General features: G+C 46.7%; 1 protein-coding gene across 2 annotated transcripts; it reads right to left on the bottom strand.

The window, feature by feature from the left end:
• Nucleotides 1-795: 795 nt before the first annotated feature.
• KLF6 (KLF transcription factor 6) lies at nucleotides 796-9546 on the bottom strand. Of its 2 annotated transcripts, XM_054435840.1 has the most exons (4): nucleotides 9164-9546; nucleotides 5880-6453; nucleotides 4344-4467; nucleotides 796-3831 (listed from the first exon to the last, which is right to left on the bottom strand). In XM_054435840.1, the coding sequence occupies exons 1-4, from the start codon at nucleotides 9263-9265 to the stop codon at nucleotides 3780-3782; spliced, it is 852 nt and encodes a 283-aa protein (XP_054291815.1). In that variant the 5' UTR covers nucleotides 9266-9546; the 3' UTR covers nucleotides 796-3779. The 2 variants fall into 2 exon arrangements, with proteins under 2 accessions (XP_054291815.1, XP_063525572.1); XM_063669502.1 differs by lacking the exon at nucleotides 4344-4467 and having other exon boundaries at nucleotides 9164-9545.
• Between the last annotated feature and the right edge of the window lie 7757 nt (nucleotides 9547-17303).

Below are 17303 nucleotides of genomic sequence, written 5' to 3' on the forward strand. Positions count from 1 at the left end.
GAATATCCTTGTTGTCACACTAAGAAGCTGGTTCCCACGGAAACACACTGATTTACCCCCTTGCTACTGATTGGCTTAGTGTAATCTGAAAATGGACTCCTACAAGGATCAAATTGTCCTAGTCCACACAGTAAAGCAAAGCTGAGGCTACTTGCTAAACATTGCTCTAAAAAACAAAAGGCTGCCTATTTTCCAACAAACTCTACATTTAATGTATCTCATTGGCCTTAAAAAAAAGAGATATAAACTCATCTGGCAATGATGTCGTCTTTTATTTTCTGCCCTCCTTGACTGCCAGTGGAGTGAGGTGAGAACAGCCCTCTGGCCTGGAGTCCCTCTGCCTCCTCCACCCCTCCCAGACACGCCTCAGCCAGGTGTGTGGCAGGTCTGGCTGGGGATGGTAGGCCCAGCTGCAGCTGCAGAACTGGAGCAGGCTGTGGAGGCACAGAAGTGGCAGGGAACCACTCAAGTTTGTCGTTGTGCAGATGTATTCCCTGGCTTGAGCAATGCAAGATAAAACCCGGCATGGTTCCCTACTGTGCCCACAGCCCAGGGGTTGTTTTTGTCAGTCCTTGGAGAAGAGCATTTGATGCATTCAGGGAGGGCAATGTCAGGCTCGCTGACATCCTCTCCAGCTCCCAGGACAGGCTGTGGAAAGAGGAAGGGGCTGAGGTAGGTGAGTCGTTCTCAGGGTTGCTCAATGAAGATTTCCCCCAGGAGGAAGCCAGGGTGATGAATGCAGCAGGAATCTGTTCCAACAACCCCCTTCCCCAAAAAAAACAACCAGACTCAAGATGCTGATAAGAATTCTTTTATGTTATTCCAATAAAAAATACATTCATACAGAAATATAACAATCTTGCAAAAAACAATTTCAAATAAAATCTTGTAAAACAAAATTTTACAAAAATCTTACAAAGATTCTTTAGATAACAGGGTGCTTCCAAAAAAAAAAAAAAGAAATTTCACTAATAGAAATTTTTTTTTAATTTCAAGCAAAAAGTTTCTGCTTGATTGAGGCTCAGTTATCACCTGAACAGAATGTACTTCTTTATGTACGTGCTAATTATGAAAATCACAGGCATTGACAGGTACGGTACCCAGCCCCACCCAGGCAAACAGCTCCGACGTGTTTCGTAAGTGAGACAAGCCAGTGCAAGTTTTTTTTTTCCTTTTTTTTTTTTTGTCTTTTGTTTACCTTCTTGCTTAATGGAATTGTTATGGCTAAGCACATAGAAGGCCAAAAAAGGAGTTTTCCAAACCCAGCAAATCAAGTGCTTGGATTCTGAACTGCCGAAAGAAAACTGTACTTCCCCTCTAAGCAAAATGAAATGAGTTCCTTAGGTAAATGTATTCATCAGCCCAGATAAAAAAAACCAGTTATGTGAGTGTTAGTCACTGCTCATTTCCAGGAAGATCAAACAAAATACCAGCCCAGCCAGACTCACATGTGTGTATATATATATAAAGCAAAGAGCCACACCCACAAGCCAGCAGCTGGGTGAAATATCAGCTGTCCACGCTGTGGTATGCCAATTCGGGGAAATTACTCCTCGGAAAAACTGGAAGAATCTACATGCTGGAAAAAATAGCTTCATCTGCATAAAAAGTGTTCTACAAAAGAATCCCTGTGGTTAGCTTACTCTTAGGTTAGATCTTCTAATAAGGCTGAAATTCAAAATCAAAACCTTAGTGTGTCCGAGTCCAGCCTGGGTTCCAGCATTCTGTTCAGGCCACTTCTGAACGGCCGAAGGTGCCCCATTCCAGACCTGCCCATTTGATGGACAGAGCAGACAGCCCGGAACAGATTCAAGCAAGAAGAAAGTCCTCCGCACATCGTTAAATTAAAGATAAAGCCTCTATAAAAGTTAGGTTATGGTTTTCATTTTTACCTCCTTTATGGCCATTTTGAAATATTTCTTCACAGGCTGTGGAATTTTCTAGCTAAACATTCTAGTTTCTCCTTAAAAAAAATATTTATATATTATCTATATATATAATATATATATATACACACATACACATACTATACACACAAATATACATACACAAGAATTCTGCCCACTTTTTAAAAAAAGTAGTATACTTTCTGTATTACCAACAGATAGCTAGACAGATATGTGAAACTTGTGCCTTTTAAGCAAATACATTAACATTGGGTTTATTTTTTTATACTTCTGTATCTTTAATATGTGTGAAAATGTTACATATTAAATACAGCCGGTGTGTGATCTATACAATTGTTGTGCAAGGTCTATATGAAAGTCTCAAGGTGGCAGAATTGGTCAGATTTTTCCATTTTCATGTTTTCCATTTTAACACTGACAGTCAAGTTGCCTAAAGTGTGGAACAAATACTGACATGTAAAGGGAGTTTTACTCTATGTCTTCGTGAAGGAGGACCTTAAAGAGATTGTTTTTTCTGTATTATACGTTGATACAGTACACTGCCAGGTGAAACAAGAGCCTTAATAAAGCATGCATCGCCCACACCCCTGTATGAGACCCCCACAGAAGGGATCGCTTGCGTAAGGCACCATTATGAAGGTCAACAGTGCATTAACAGCTAGAAAACCAGAAATTAGTCCTCAAGGCATAAATAAGAGAAACATAGCTGCATGAGAAAACAGTTTCTAAGCGTTAGTGGTTTTATCCACCCAACTGAGAAAAATTTTAGGTTCTTAGTCTAATGAAACATTAGACCAGCAATTCCCGGCCCCAGCTTTGTGACACTCAATACGTGTCCAATTTCTTCTAAGGGCATCACAAAATTCTCCAAAAAGTTAATTCAAATTCAGAATCATTTAAAAATAATCCTGTGTTGCACAATGCCTTTCTGGAAGGGGAGTGTTACAAACTCGGAGGGGGAAAAAGAATTGTATATTGCCAGGCCCGGATGGCTAGGGGGTCACTGTATTAGACAGATTGGATCTTAGCTGCTCATTAACTGGAATCAGTATTGCAGTCCTGACTTAAAAATGGAAAAGCATATAGTTCCCCAGACCATGCATGACTTTTTGTATTCTAAGGAAAAGTTAAATTGTTGTGTTATATTTGTAAATACACAGCTTACAATGGGTTACAAATGAGCTATGTTGTAGCGTGTAAAACAAGCTACTTGACACATTGCACATTTAATAGCTGCACCAGACACTAAGAGCTCCTCTCACACAGAAAAGGGGGAGAGAGGCTCTCCCTCCCCACACCACTCGCCACTCTGGGGTCCTGAGTTCCCACGCCCACCCTCCAAGATTTTCCTTCTTTTTTTGTTTTTGTTTTTTTGTTTTTTTGATTTTTGTTTTTTTTCTAAGGTGCAGACACCCCCTCCCCCCCCAGGAAATGATTGGTGGTCAGCTCATCTCATGGTATACTCCTTACACACAAAACATTCAAACTACTTTTTTTCCATCTCTTGCAGTCTTGCTAACCACAAGGAAAAAAAGTTGGCCTCATCATACAGTCAGTAATAGATCCTCAACATACAATCAACCCAACCATTAACATTCTCAGTGTGCATGCTCACGGCAAAGGCTTAGGCGCCACTCGGAAGGTCGGGTACCAGTGGCGAGTCCAGGGTCACCCACATACCATGCACCACGGGTGCTATGCCGCTTCTTACAGGACTTTTTTAGCCCTCAAAAGACCTTCCAAGGAGAGGCCCTGGAGGCAACTGGGTAGGGTGCAGAACGGCATGCTTTGGCTGGAACACGCATCCCTCCTTCCACGGCCGGCTCTCAGCCTGGAAGCCTTTTAGCCTACAGGATCCACCTCTCTGCTCCCTCAGAGGTGCCTCTTCATGTGCAGGGCCAGGTGGTCAGACCTAGAAAAACACCTGCAAGGGCAAATCAGAAGCACAGAAGAAGTTAGGTTCCCATCCCTTGCCAGCGTGTCAGACCAGCGCCCTCACCTCCCTGCCCGGCCCAGCCTAACCCCCTGCAGAGAAAGGTGGGATTCTCCTCCCAAGCCTCATCAGTGTCTTCAGGGACAGGAGACACCAACTGATAGGAATGTGAATTAAGAATGTCTCCCACCAGTGGCTGGAGGTTCTTTGAAGAATCTGAACGGACTTCATTTCTAATTCTTGAAATATGAAAACCGTTGAAAGGCCAATCTCCAAACATATCAATAAACTGACTCCAATGTCAGGTGTATGTGGAACAATTCTTCCTAATCATGGACAATGAGCACACCAGAAACTTTCTAAAAAGTCCCAGGCTTGAAAAGAAATGAAACATAGGAAACTGTATGCCTTCCTTCGCACGTGCCCTGCACACCTGCTCAACCCTGGTCATCATATTCCCAAGGCCCCACGCTCCTTGCCCAGCATCGTCTTCAGGCACGTACCTGTCACAGTGGGAGCATTTAAAAGGCTTGGCCCCGGTGTGCTTTCGGAAGTGCCTGGTTAACTCATCACTTCTTGCAAAACGCCACTCACACCCTTCCCATGAGCATCTGTAAGGCTTTTCTCCTGGGGAGAGAGCACAGGACAAGCGGCCCGTGACTTCACTGACCCGCAGACGGAAGAGGAAAATTCAACAACACACACAGTGGTGGGATGCAAGGTCAGGGACCCAGTGGCTTCTGGCATCGGTAACACACAACAACTGGCAGCCTCAGAGAGACAACAGGAGCTCTCTCCTGACCCAGTCTCAGGCCTCCCACTGCTGTCCAAGGGACACAGCTTCGGCAAAGCCCATGGTGCTGTCATCAAAGTTAACGTGGACGAACGACCACGACTCAGACCAGCAAAATGCTTGCGGGATGAGGTGTCAGCCTGCCGGACCCACAGCCCCCGCAAAAGCAGAGCTATTGCTTTCTTCATGGCAACTGTTTCTCCCAAACACACTTCTGTTCCATCCTCACTTCCCTATGGAATGCGTCTCTGCAGTTTCCTCAGGGACGTTCTACCTTTCTACAAAGCTGAAGTTACGAGCTTCTGGAAAGCCCCAGTGCAGGGCCCCGGAATCATTCTCTAAATGGCAATTGAACAACCGGGTTCACTTCATTCCTTGGTCAAATCGTAAATATGAATTTACTACAAGTGCTACCTGAGAAAACAAAGTTGTCAAGCCAATCCCACTGTATGTTGAGACAGGCCTGGGCCCAGATTTCGGGCCACCCGGATCTCAATCTCAGCTGTCACCAAGCCTGTCTGGGACTGACTCTCAGCAATTTGCTCTCCTACTGATAAGAGAAGAGCCTGCATCAACGTGATCACTAAGACCCTTCCCAGTTCTAAACGTTCTGTGATTCCTCACCAATTATCCTAGAACATGTCAAGGTATTTTTAAATGGCCTTTCACCTAAGGTATGGCATTTCATTAAGAAACTGTTTCAAGCGGTATCAGAAACAAAGGCTGCATGAGACACGGAGAAGTTCTCAGGAAACACTCGCTGATCAATGCTGCTGCTTACAGAGCAGGCCGGTCCCACTCGGGCCTCGGGCCGTCAGCGTCAAACCCACACACTCCACACTGCCCAGCAACCCTCCGTCCTGACCCTTGAGTTTCATTTAAGAAACCCCAGGGCCGCTCGAGGTAGCCTCATGTGAGTGCACTGGTGAAGGGGCAGTGGCCTCGGAACCCAGGCACTGCTACGGGGTAGGGGGTGGAGGTTTGGGTGTCCATGGAGAAAAGGATCTAGTCTCTTGTTTCTTTAATCTGAAAACTGTTACACATTTATCCAACTCAAAAGTCCAGTCTTTAGGATTCTACTCTGAACTCCAAAAAGACCCAATGCTTTGGTGGAAAACATCTGAGGAAGTGAGGATTTGTCTGCTCTGACCACATCCTGTGGAGCCAGCCCCGGCTCCCTCCAGGGCTGGTGCAATGCAGTGGCGCCCACCAGCGGCCGCCCTCCGGGGCCCGCGTGGGCACTGACCTGTGTGCGTCCGCTGATGTGCTTTCAAGTGGGAGCTTTTGGTGTAAACTTTCCTGCAGCCGTTAAAGTGGCACCGGTGCACCCTCCTCCTGCCGTCAGGGGAGGCATCGCCATTTCCCTTGTCACCTGGCTTCCCCGAGGTCCCGCTGCGCACCTTCCCTGGCGAGGGCAGCTCCCCGGGCACGCAACCCCACAGTTGAGAAGGTTCCCTGCTCAGTTCCGGAGAAGATGGAGGCGTGGAGGTGACAGAGGAGCTCAATTTTCCCGAGCTGACCAAAACTTCACCAATGGGGTCGGAGGTAAACTTGGCCGTGGGAGAAAGTTCCTCGGAGCTGTCAGAGGATTCGCTGCTGACATCTGAGTTCAGGCTGTTGGTCTCTAAGTTGTAACAAAAGCTCGGGGTGATGAGAGTGTCCTCTGGAGGACTGGAAGATATCTTCAGTTCGGATTCCTCCTTTTTCTCCCGAGCCAGAATGATTTTGGTCCACAGATCTTCCTGGCTGTCAAATTTGATTTCTGAGGCTGAAACATAGCAGGGCTCGCTCTGGAGGTAACGTTCCAGCTCTAGGCAGGTCTGTGCAAAATGAACCAGAGAAGGCACGTGATTGCTATGACGACCAAAAGTAAAAGCAAAAGCAATTTCCAAAAACATGCAAGAATGAAGGACAGATAACATTGCTGCCCGGTCACTACAGGGGCAAAACCTTTTGTAATTAAGCATCCGTGTCCTTACGGAAGTTAGAGGAAATCTATTTCTAGAACCGTAAGAATTCAGAGGAAAAGTCGGAGGGTGAAACCTCTCCTGGCTTTCCGAATGTTGGGCCAAGGGCCACAATGAGTGATGATCACTAAGCCGGTTTTTTTGTGGTAGTTACCAGTGTTGATGTTTCGCATGAAACCAGAGGAAGAGAACTGGCCCCACACACATACCCCTCCCCAACAGGTTCAACCAGATTATCTGACATTGTCAAGAACTATGTGTTTTAAGGAAAGCCCCAGCCATCCACCCTTCACACCCCACAGATACCCACACGACAGGACAGAAAGACTGCACGGCACACAGCGTGTTCTGAGGGACCCCCTTGGGGACACGGCTGACAACACAGGGCCAACACAGGGGAGAGGAGACAGCAGCTGTCTGTATTCAGGGGCATCGAATGGAGCTGCAGAAAAACCACCCATTTCCTGTGTAGCCCAGACCGCCTATGTTTTCACAGAATGCCATTCCCAAGTGCAGGCCCTTGCATGACACAGAACTTTAATTACTTCTACAGTGGTCGGAGAAAAACAAGGAACTTCAACAACAGGAGTGCAGAAATAATTCCAGCACGGCCATCTGCTATTGTGAAGGATGCAAGGGGAAATTACTCCACGGCCCTGCTGGGAGTCCCACAATGAACAAGAACTTTATCTACTGGCCAAGAGTACAACTGCATGAGTCATCACTCTGATTTCTTTCACGCAATGCCAAAGGAGACTTCCTTTTGAAATTCTCATCAGCAGCCAAATAAGGACCCAGCTCAAATGGACATGCAGTGTGGCATGGACAGTGCCCCTTCCCCAGCCCCGCAACCAACCTTTCAAGAAGCTATAACTGCCGAGATCAGCATCCCCTCTCCCCACCATTTCAAACTTTCTAGCCACTGGAAAAGAAAAATGGTAGGAAACATTTTAGGATTAAATTATGTCTGCCCTGATTTTCACGAGGATCAGTTGCCTGCATGTCCATATAAGGTTGTCTATACTACTGGCAATTCTACAGATTTCAGTTTCTACACCAAACGGCTCTGGTGAGCACATCATTTTTCCGGGCAGGGACCTTCCTGAGCGCAACCTACCCCAGGGGCTCAGGCTGACTTAGCAGTGTGCCTCTCTCCTGCCACAGGCAATCCCTCCCCCTCCCCCTCCCCAGGCTCGCACACAGCCGGTGTGAGCAAGCACACGGGAAAATCATGCTTTCCCCTTTCCCCCGAAACTAGGCGTCTGAGTTACAATGCACACTACAGCGTTCTGAAGAGAGGCAGCAGCGATGTATTTTATTGATTTAACAAAGAAGAAAGAAAAGCATATTTATGGAGATCTTGTTAAACTTTAATAATCCGGCCAATTTAAAATCTCCATTACGCTGATGAGCACCCGGGACCTGAACGAAGCTCTCGGAGAGTTTAAAAGCCTCCGAAGGCAACCAGGAGCCAGGTCTGGCCGTTTGCCCAAATCCCAAACGCCCGAAGGAAACTACTTAGATCAATTTCAATCACGTCCCAGGGAGCAGCTTCTTTGAGGAGAAAAAAAACAGGAGGGGGAGGGGGAAAAAGGCAGGAGAGGATTGTGAACAATTAAGCAGGCGTGTGAAGGTTGCAACACCCTGCATTTCATCCTCCTTAAAGCTTTCGAGGCTTGGAAACCCACAGCCTCTATTTGATCTGGCAATCCACTTTGTGACGAAAAACAAACAGCACAGCAGGGTAGGGAGACAACAGTAAACCCTCCTGCGATCGCTGGAGAGACAATGGGACGAGTGTCAGTCTCTCTCCCCTCGGGCGATGCTACCTATAAGCACGGGGACATGGTAAGTTTCTTAAATTTCCAATGCCCCCAAATTCCAGTTCTACGACAATGTCGGAAACCGAGGTCCTTCTTCCCAAACTAAGACTTGAAGCAGTTTGGACGGGCTCATTGTCACAAGACTGACAAGTCACTGGGGTGTACACAGTTTTGTTTATTTTTATTTTTCTTGGTCAACAAAAGAAGCAGGTAAGACAAGGCAGATCTAGGGGAAATGTTAGGCATTCCAAAGAGGAGAAAACACATTGGAAATGGTCTAGCGTTTAAAAAAGACGAAAATAAAAAAAAAAAAAAAAAGAGAGCTGGTCTACGTTCTGCTGGCAAAATGTGATATTTTTTAAAAAACTGTTATGTACAAGCATCAAGAAGCAAAACAAAAGCAAAATCCCTTTAAGAAAAAAACAAAAACAAAAAAAAACACCTTGGCAGGCAGAGCAAGTTGGTCCCCATGACAAGCTCCAGCTGTGGCGTCTGGAGCGGGGACAGGCTCCGAACTCGTGCCAGGCGCTCGGCCGGGCTGCGCCGGGAGTTGGGGCTTCCCTGGGCGGACGCTGATCGCGGGCTGGAGGATCCATCGGCGGGGGCGCTGCGCCCGCTCCCCCGGTGACAGCGCGGGGCCCAGGCCCAGCGGACCGCAGAGAGCACCGGGTCTGAACCCCAAACAGCCGACCCGGCCCGCACCCCGGCGCCCGCAGGGAACCGCGGCCGGCTGCGTTTACCTGTTGCCAGTACTCCTCCAGAGACGGCAGCGCCGAGAAGTAGCCGGTCTCGTGCACGATCTGGAGCTCCTGGAAGATGCTGCACATGGGGAGCACGTCCATGTCGGGCCAGGTCGGACGGAGCCCGCGGTCGCGAGGGCGGCGAGGCGCGCGGTGGGAGCCGGAGCCGAAAGTCTCCCCGGAGCGCAGGTGAAAGTTTCATGCAAACTCCAGGCTCGCAGAGACGCCCGGCCGGACCCTCCCGCAGCCCGCAGCGCGCGGAGCCCACACAATATTTGCAAACACCGGACTGACTGCAAACGTAACCCCTGCAAAACTTCCCTATTCAAAGCTCCGCTGCCAGCCTCCCCCTCCGCCCCCGCCTGGCTCCCCCCACTCCCCCTCCCCCCACGTGACTCGCCCCGCGCCCGCCCCGTGCGCGGCCCAATCCCGTGGCTCCCGGCCCGGGGGCTGCGCGCCGATGATGTCAGCTCCCGCCAATCGCAGGCGGCGACACACAGCGGCCCCGCCTGGCGTGACCGAGACCCTCCATCACGGCCCGCACCATTGGCTCAATTCGAACTCTGCTCGTTCTGATTGGAGAGTGGCCTCGCAGGCTATTTTTAGCAGGGTATATAAGGCGCGGGCGGCCGCGCGCCGGAGGAGTCCGCGCTGTGAGGTGCGCGGCCGAGCGCTGCACTGCGCCCGCGGCCGGAGCTGAGGGAGCCGGGGCCGGGAGAGCCGGGGCGGGCCGCGTCGCCCGTCCCCAGTCCCAGTCTCTCTTCCCCGCTGCCCGGTCCCGCCACCACACGCCCGTCCCGGTCACCAAGCCGGGCCCCGTCGCCGCGCGAGCTCCGGTTCCGGCAGCTCACCCCGCGGGCGGCCGTCCGGTCCCGGGGCCCCCCGTTTCCCCCGTCCCTTTCTATGCCCGAGGCCGCCGCGTCCCCAGCTGTCCCCTTGTACGTCCGGAGCCGCCCCGTCCCCCACTGTCCCCTTCTACGCCCGGGGCCGCCCCGTCCCCCACTGTCCCCTTCTACGTCTGGGGCCGCCCCGTCCCCCACTGTCCCCTTCTACGTCTGGGGCCGCCCCGTCCCCCACTGTCCCCTTCTGCGCCGCTCTGTTTCCCTACATCCCGTAGTCACCCTCTGTTCTCTAACGTTGGGGTTCCCTTCTCTGTCCTCCACCTCCGGGTCCCTCTGTGTCCCCCTCCATCCCTGAGCCCCTCTCCGTCCCCTTCCAGTCCTAGGGTCCCCTCTGTCCTCAGGGCCACCAGAGTGGGGGAGGGGAGCACGCAGGCTCCCTTTGGAATTGGGAGAAACGTGTTTATCTTGTAGAGGGCGATCTCAGCCCTCACCAAGGTTAACAGCTAGGTTTTCCCATGAATGTGTAAACAATTTAGGTGCAAGCCGACATTTAGTGTGTGTGTTTTTTTCCGTATAAATTATCTCCTAAAATATACCGTAATGTTCATTTTTAAGAAAAATGTCGAGAACACAAACCAGAGCATTTTAAAATCCAAAATGGAAAACTGAATCGTAACTATTGTAGTTTTTGTTTCAAAATAGTTTAATGAACATTAAACATTTTGAAAGAATGGACTATGTAAAAAAAATTAGAGGGTTTTGTATGTTAAATTTTAGAGGGTCCGGCAGCAGCATGTGGCTGTAAGACTAGGTGGGGACCTTAGTGAGTCTGGAGTGGAGAAAGGTGGTTTGTCTTGTACCTGTGGTACGTGGGCTGTGAAGGTTATGCAGGATGAACTGACAGTGTTCTTGGCTCGTGTTCATCACATTTACCCCAGCAACTGAGAGCCAGGACCAGCCCTTCTTGGGGACCTGCTCCTTAACTCTGTTTCCAGGAATGCAAATGGCTTTGTTTTGAACCATCCACAGATTTGCCCAAGCGCCCATTGGCCGGGGCCCAGTGACTGGCAGCCGAGAGCATTTGGGCAGCCGTTGTGTTGGGGGCAGGGTTCTCTCAGTAATTAGCGCTTGTGACCTTGGCCCAGCTAGTTCCTAAGTAAGCAGGAGTGTGGAGCAAGTACCCCCCGCTGAGGGCCGGGCACGCTGGATCAGGGGGAGCCCGAGATGAAGGGGGAAGGCTCTGTCTGGGCCAGGGAGGCCAGGACGGCTGTCTTTGCAAGGCGTGTGGGTGTCCTGGTGAGGGTATCCCAGCTTATCTTTGGGACAATTAATTATTAATTGTCTTCATGTTTTTTAATAAATCCACATTCCTATAGAACTTAAATTCATCCTTGTCTCTTAACATGCTTTGCCCGGCACTATGAAGATTATATAGTTTATTTTTACAAGAGGGAACCTGATTAGTCATAATGCAGATACAGTACAATGGCCATTGTCATTTTCAGGAAAAAAAAAAAAAAGATTTGAAAACGGTACATATGAACACTACATTTCAAATAGAATAGATCCTATGGCATCCTGCTGCGCTCATTGACCATTTAACACACATTATTCACACCCTATCAATGGCCAGGTATTGGTACACAGAAATTTACAAAACAGGCACAAATCCCTATTATGGTGTGGGAGAGGTGGGCTGCCAGGAGTATGTAGATGTTTGAAAACGAAAGTCCTTATTACGAGTAAGCATGTAACCAGTTGGTGAAAAAATATCATTTTCTTTGATGTGACAAAATATGCATGGCATCTGAACACTAATAGTTGCGCCTGGTTTTTTTTAAGAAGAGCAACAAAGAATCGCAGAGGGCCAGATGAATGCAGAAGGGGGAAGTATGGCAGGATATAAAAAGACGATGGACTTTACACTTTAGTTGTCCGTGCTGTGCGCATGGCCCTGGTCACGTTATTTAAATAGGAGATTAAAATGGCTGTTAGAATGAGTTTGGTATAATCAGAAGAGTTAATGGATTAAAATCCCTGCTTGGTAGCAAATAATAGTCATTCAATAAATTGAAGGCAGTGTTCACTTATTCACCATTTAGCCATTTCTGAGTCTGCTCTTGATAATTATTTTATAATCCCCCACCCCTCTTTTAACGTATGAGTGAATGCAGACAGAAAAATGAAGTCAACTTTGCAGGCCACAAAGCAAATCAGAGACACAGTTGGACCTCGACTTGTCCAATAACCCCACAGGTGCTTCCTCCTCCTGCCGGTCGCCGAAGACCTCTGCTCTGTTTTCACTCTCGCAGTCTTGGAGAGAAAATAATCAGCTCCATTTGTCGGACGTGACCCTCGTTCTCTACTCACCTTGAGCTGCTCCAGTCTCTGCCACTATCTTCAAAAAGTCAAGATCCCTTCTGGGTGACAGTCGTAGGCTCCTTTCCACGTTCCTGGGGACCACTTCACCCCCCTGGCACCCCGGTTTTACTTCCTCAGTCCCCACTTACACCTCCATGTCCTCCTCCACTGTTTTTCCTTCTCCTCCTAGACCTCCAGGCTGCGCTCATTTATTTCATACCAGGAAGCTCTCTTTGTTGCCTCTCAAAAATAAAAGTATACATTTGAAATCTAATTTTAAATTTAATTTAAAGATTAATGGGATGACATGTTGGTATTGAGTATATTTGATCTTCCTGTTCTAGATCATTCAAGATGGGCTCTTAGGGGAAGTCTTACAAATCTGTTCTGAGGATAATTCCAATAATGCTCCCTAATTATATTGACAGAGAATGCTCCAATTTTGGGGCAAGAAGCCAGTTTTGTTGTTCTGTTTTGTTTTGGTTTTGGTGTCTGTACCAATATATTGCCTATTTTGGAGCAAACTAACCTTTTATTTCATCTGTTTATTTTGGGTGTGCAAAATATAATTGTTAAGAAAGTACTTCTGAATATTTACATGATAGATCCTATGTAAGTGTAAAATGTTGCTTTTTTTTTTGAGATGGAGTCTCCCTCTGTTGCCCAGGCTAGAGTGTAGTGGCACAATCTTGGCTCACTGCAACCTCTGCCTCCTGGGTTCAAGCAATTCTCCTTTCTCAGCCTCCCAAGTAGCTGGGATTCCAGGAATGCACAACCACACCTGGCTAATTTTTGTGTTTTCAGTGGAGATGGGGTTTTACCATGTTGGCCATGCTGTTCTTGAACTCCTGACCTCAAGTGATCGGCTGCCTCTGCCTCTCAAATTGCTTGATTACAGGCATGAGCCACTGCGCCTGGCCCCGTGATGTTCATTTCTTAATTATCTCATTTGCAGATAGTTCTATTTAAATAGTGAGTTGCCTTTTCTCTCTGTAGCATTTTTACATAACACGTAAGGTGTAGTAGATTCACTTTTTAACCATTTGTGCTAAGAATAATGAAGGAAAATGCCCTATTGATAGTTTTCAAAAGATGTTGAATTTTACGGTCAACATAGGCAAGGTAATAAGTACAATGACAGGATACCGCTGGGGCACTGATCGGGGAGAACTTCTGTCTGTCTAAGACCTTTGTTTTAGTAGCCCTCTTTTAAAATATAATTGTAAAATGGGACAGCTGTAAAGCTCAGCTCACAATAGGGGCTCCAGAAAGAGCTCCCTGTGGAACATCCACAGGTACAAGCTATACCACGTGTGTGGTTAAGATATCCATTCTTTACAAGTTGGTCTGTGCATTCCACACACTTCCCATCAAAATCTCAGCAGGCTTCTTTGTTGAAGTTGTCCTGCTGATTTAAAAATGTATAGGAAATGCGGAAGAGAGCTATACCTAAACCAGTCCTGAAGTTTGAAAGTTTTATATTATGTGTTTCAAGACTTAAAGCAAAATTGAACATGATTGTGTGACATTGGCATCGATACAGTTAAATCAATATAACAGAATATAGAGCTCAGAAATACCATCATTCTTATACACTTTTTAAAAAAATTTTCAAAAAGGTACTAAACCTATCCCTGTGTGGTTTACTGAGGTCTTGTATCTGTGGTTTATTGTATTTCATTAAGTCTTGGAAAGTTCTTGATCACCGTAACTTCAAATATGTCTTCTGTCCCATTCTGTTTCTCTTCTCTTTCTGGGACTCCAATTGCACATGTGCTAAACAGTTGGATATATTGTTCCACAGATTTCAGATGCTCCATTTCATTTTTTCATTCTTTTTCCTGAATGTGTTTATTTTTTTATAATTTCTATTGACCTGTCTTCAGATTCACTGATTCTTTCCTATGCTGAATCCTGTCTGCTGATGAGACCATTGAAGGGATTCCTTAGATGTGATAGTATTTTTTTATATTGCTTACATTTCCATTTTATTCTTTCTCATAGTTTCCTTCTGCTGCAGTTCCCCATCTTTTCGTCATCTACATTTTCCCCACTAGATTATTTTAATCTTTTAATCACAGCCATTTTAAAGTCCTTCTTTGATAGTTTCAGTATCTTGTTAATCTCTGGGCCCAATTTTATTGCTTGTCTCTTAACAATGTGTTGTTTGCCTTGCTTTTTGTGTGGCTCTTAACATTTGATTAAATAGAACATATGTTGAGCAGAATAGTAGAGACTTATGTCAGTAGAAATTTCTCCTGAAAATGGGCACATCCCTTCTCTCTAGCTGTCTTTATAGGGTAGGAACTGGCAAACTTTTGTCTGTAAAGGGCCACATAAGTAAATACCTTAGGCTTTGTGGCTCACAGGGTCTCTGCTGTAACTTGTTGATTCTGCGAATGTAGCCCTGAGCCAGTCATAGACAACAAGTAAGTGAATGGCCATGGTTGTGTGCCATTAAAACTTTATTTACAAAAACAAGTGACAAGCCAAATGTGGCTGGCTAACTGTAATTTGCCAATCCCTGGTGTAGGGATTGAGTCTGCCTGTTCAGTCAGTAGTTGAGCTAGGTTTTGGTTTTGTCATTGTTGTAGTTCCTTTCCATGCATGAGAGACTTGTTAAAACTCTCCAGCACTGGGCTGCTGCTACCTTGCAATTAACATGGAGACTGGGGTGCCTGGGTGCCCCTCAGTGCGCCTGTTGCACACCGACTTTGACCATTGCTGCACACCTGTTGTGATGGAAGTGTGCCAGTGAGGAGATGGGCCCCTGGAGAGGGCAGGGTGTGTTTTAAGTTCTGATCTCAGGATGGCCCTGTGCCTTTGGGCTTTCCGGCTAGAGCTTTCTCAGTGTCCCTGCCTCCTCTCCTTCATCAAGCCAAACTATCTGTATCTGTCAGAGGACAGGTGGTAGGTGGGAGGGAGTTTCCTGCCCCTCTTGCTTCTTGGCATGCAGGACCCGGGCCTGAGGGAGCATCCTGCCGTCCTGCACCGAGAGGCTTTGTCTTCCTTAGAGGAGGGGTCTAGGGATGCAGGTGGGGGCTCTGGGGCCTACTGCCTTACCCACCGATCTTCCCTGTGAGCACCTGGTAGAAGCCAGTGGAGAAGAGCTTGTAGGTGAGAATGGAATCCCATTTATTCCAAACTGCAGTCCAGCCCACACTTACCCATTAACAGATTATTGCAATGGAAGCTGCTTTCTTCTGTGGCAGCTCCTTCCTCTACTTTTCCAAAGGCAAAACAATCTGTGGCACCATTTCTCTTCAGATGTTTTGGGCGCCTGTGGCCCTTGCTCTTTAATAGGCTAAAGAAAAATAGGATTTTGTAGACTAGCTGAGTTTTTCTTGTCAGTGAGGTGGAAGCAGTGTTCTCTTATGGCTTTTTTTCCATGCATCAGAAGTGGAGTTCCAGAGAAATCCAATGGGGAGAGGAAAGTCTTCAACAAATGATGCTGGGACACCTGGGAAAAACGGAGGCATACAGGCAGGCAGAAAGGAAGGAAGGAGAGAGACAGAAAAGAAAGAAGAGAAGAAAAGAAAAGAGAAAAAAGAAAAGGGGAAAGAGGGAGGGAGAGAGGGAGGGAAGGAAAGAAGAGAGGGAGAGAGGGAGGGAAAAACAGAGAGAAACTCAGCCCTACCTCCTCACATTATACATACAAGTAAGTAAAGACATGATAGAGTACATAAAAAAGCAGGACTACAAAACTTTCAGAAAAAAAACCAAAAAAAAACCAGGAGAAAATCATGATGGGGGTTCTTGGATGGGAAACACAAAGCAAACATTTTTTAAAAAATGATTAATTAGATTTCATCAAATTTAAAACTTTATCAAAAGGCAACACTAAGAGCATGAATAAGTAAGTCACAAACTGAGAGAAAATAATGAAAAAACATCCATCTAGTATTGAACAAGTATCCAGGATATATAAATGACATATAGAAGTCAATAATAAAAATATTTTGAAAAAATTAAAAATAAGCAAAATATTTGAAAACACACGTCACAAAAAAGATATGCAAATGACTCATAAGCACTTAAAACTGTGTTCAACATTTCTTGTCTTCAGGGACATGTGAAATAAAAGCCACTGGAATGGCTAAAAGTAGGAACTTTGACAATACCAAGCGTTGACAAGGACATGTTGTGAGCCATCAGAACTTTCCTCAACTATTGGTGGGAGGGTAAAATGCCACCAGCTCTCTGGAAAAAAGTCTGGCTGTTTTTAATAAAACTAAACATTCACCTATCCTGTGACTCAGTTCTTCCATTTTCCAGGCATTTAACCAAAAGAATTAAAAGAATATGGCCACAAAGAGATTTGGTCAACCTCATTCATAGCAGTTTATCCAGAATAGTCAAAAATGGAGCCTGTCCAGGAGTCCATGACCAGAAGATGTGGTGAATTGTATGACGTGAGGCTGCTCAGCAGCAGAAGAGCCTGCAGCAACACGAGTGTGTCTCAGATACATTTGGCTGAGTAAAGAAGCTTCACATGCAAGAATGCCTACTGCAAGATTCATTTTGATCATGTTTTAGAAGAGGCACAACTGATGTTTAGTGGAAAGAACCAGCATGTCAGTTGCCATGGTGAGCAGGGGTGGAGATTGACTTGAAAGGGCATGAGGGGGCTCTCTTGACCTGGTGGGCATGTTTAATGTCTGGATAGAGTTTTGGGTTACACAGGAGACTGCATTTTTCCCAAACTGATTGGCTGGTATGCTTAAGACTTGTGCATTTAACTTTCTGCAAATTTTACCTCCCTCTCCCCCACCAAAAAAAGAGAGCCATAGACAAATATTGAACTCACAGTAATAACATGCAAGCTGCAGTGTTCAGAGGCGAAGCATGCTAAGGCATACCGTATGCTTTGAAACTTCAAGAAATTGAGAGAAAGAAAGGGGAAGGAAGAAGAGGAGGAGGAGGAGGGAGGGGCAGAT

Source organism: Pongo pygmaeus, chromosome 8 (assembly GCF_028885625.2).
Source record: "Pongo pygmaeus isolate AG05252 chromosome 8, NHGRI_mPonPyg2-v2.0_pri, whole genome shotgun sequence".
NCBI lineage: Eukaryota > Metazoa > Chordata > Mammalia > Primates > Hominidae > Pongo > Pongo pygmaeus.

Excerpts from the sequence above, each read along its gene's own strand:
- KLF6 (XM_054435840.1), bottom strand. The coding sequence starts at position 9,265 with ATGGACGTGCTCCCCATGTGCAGCATCTTCCAGGAGCTCCAGATCGTG. Across the intron at positions 4,468-5,879 it reads ACATCAGCGGACGCACACAG|GAGAAAAGCCTTACAGATGC; the intron begins GTCAGTGCCCAC and ends CTCTCTCCCCAG. Across the intron at positions 3,832-4,343 it reads AAATGCTCCCACTGTGACAG|GTGTTTTTCTAGGTCTGACC; the intron begins GTACGTGCCTGA and ends TTGCCCTTGCAG.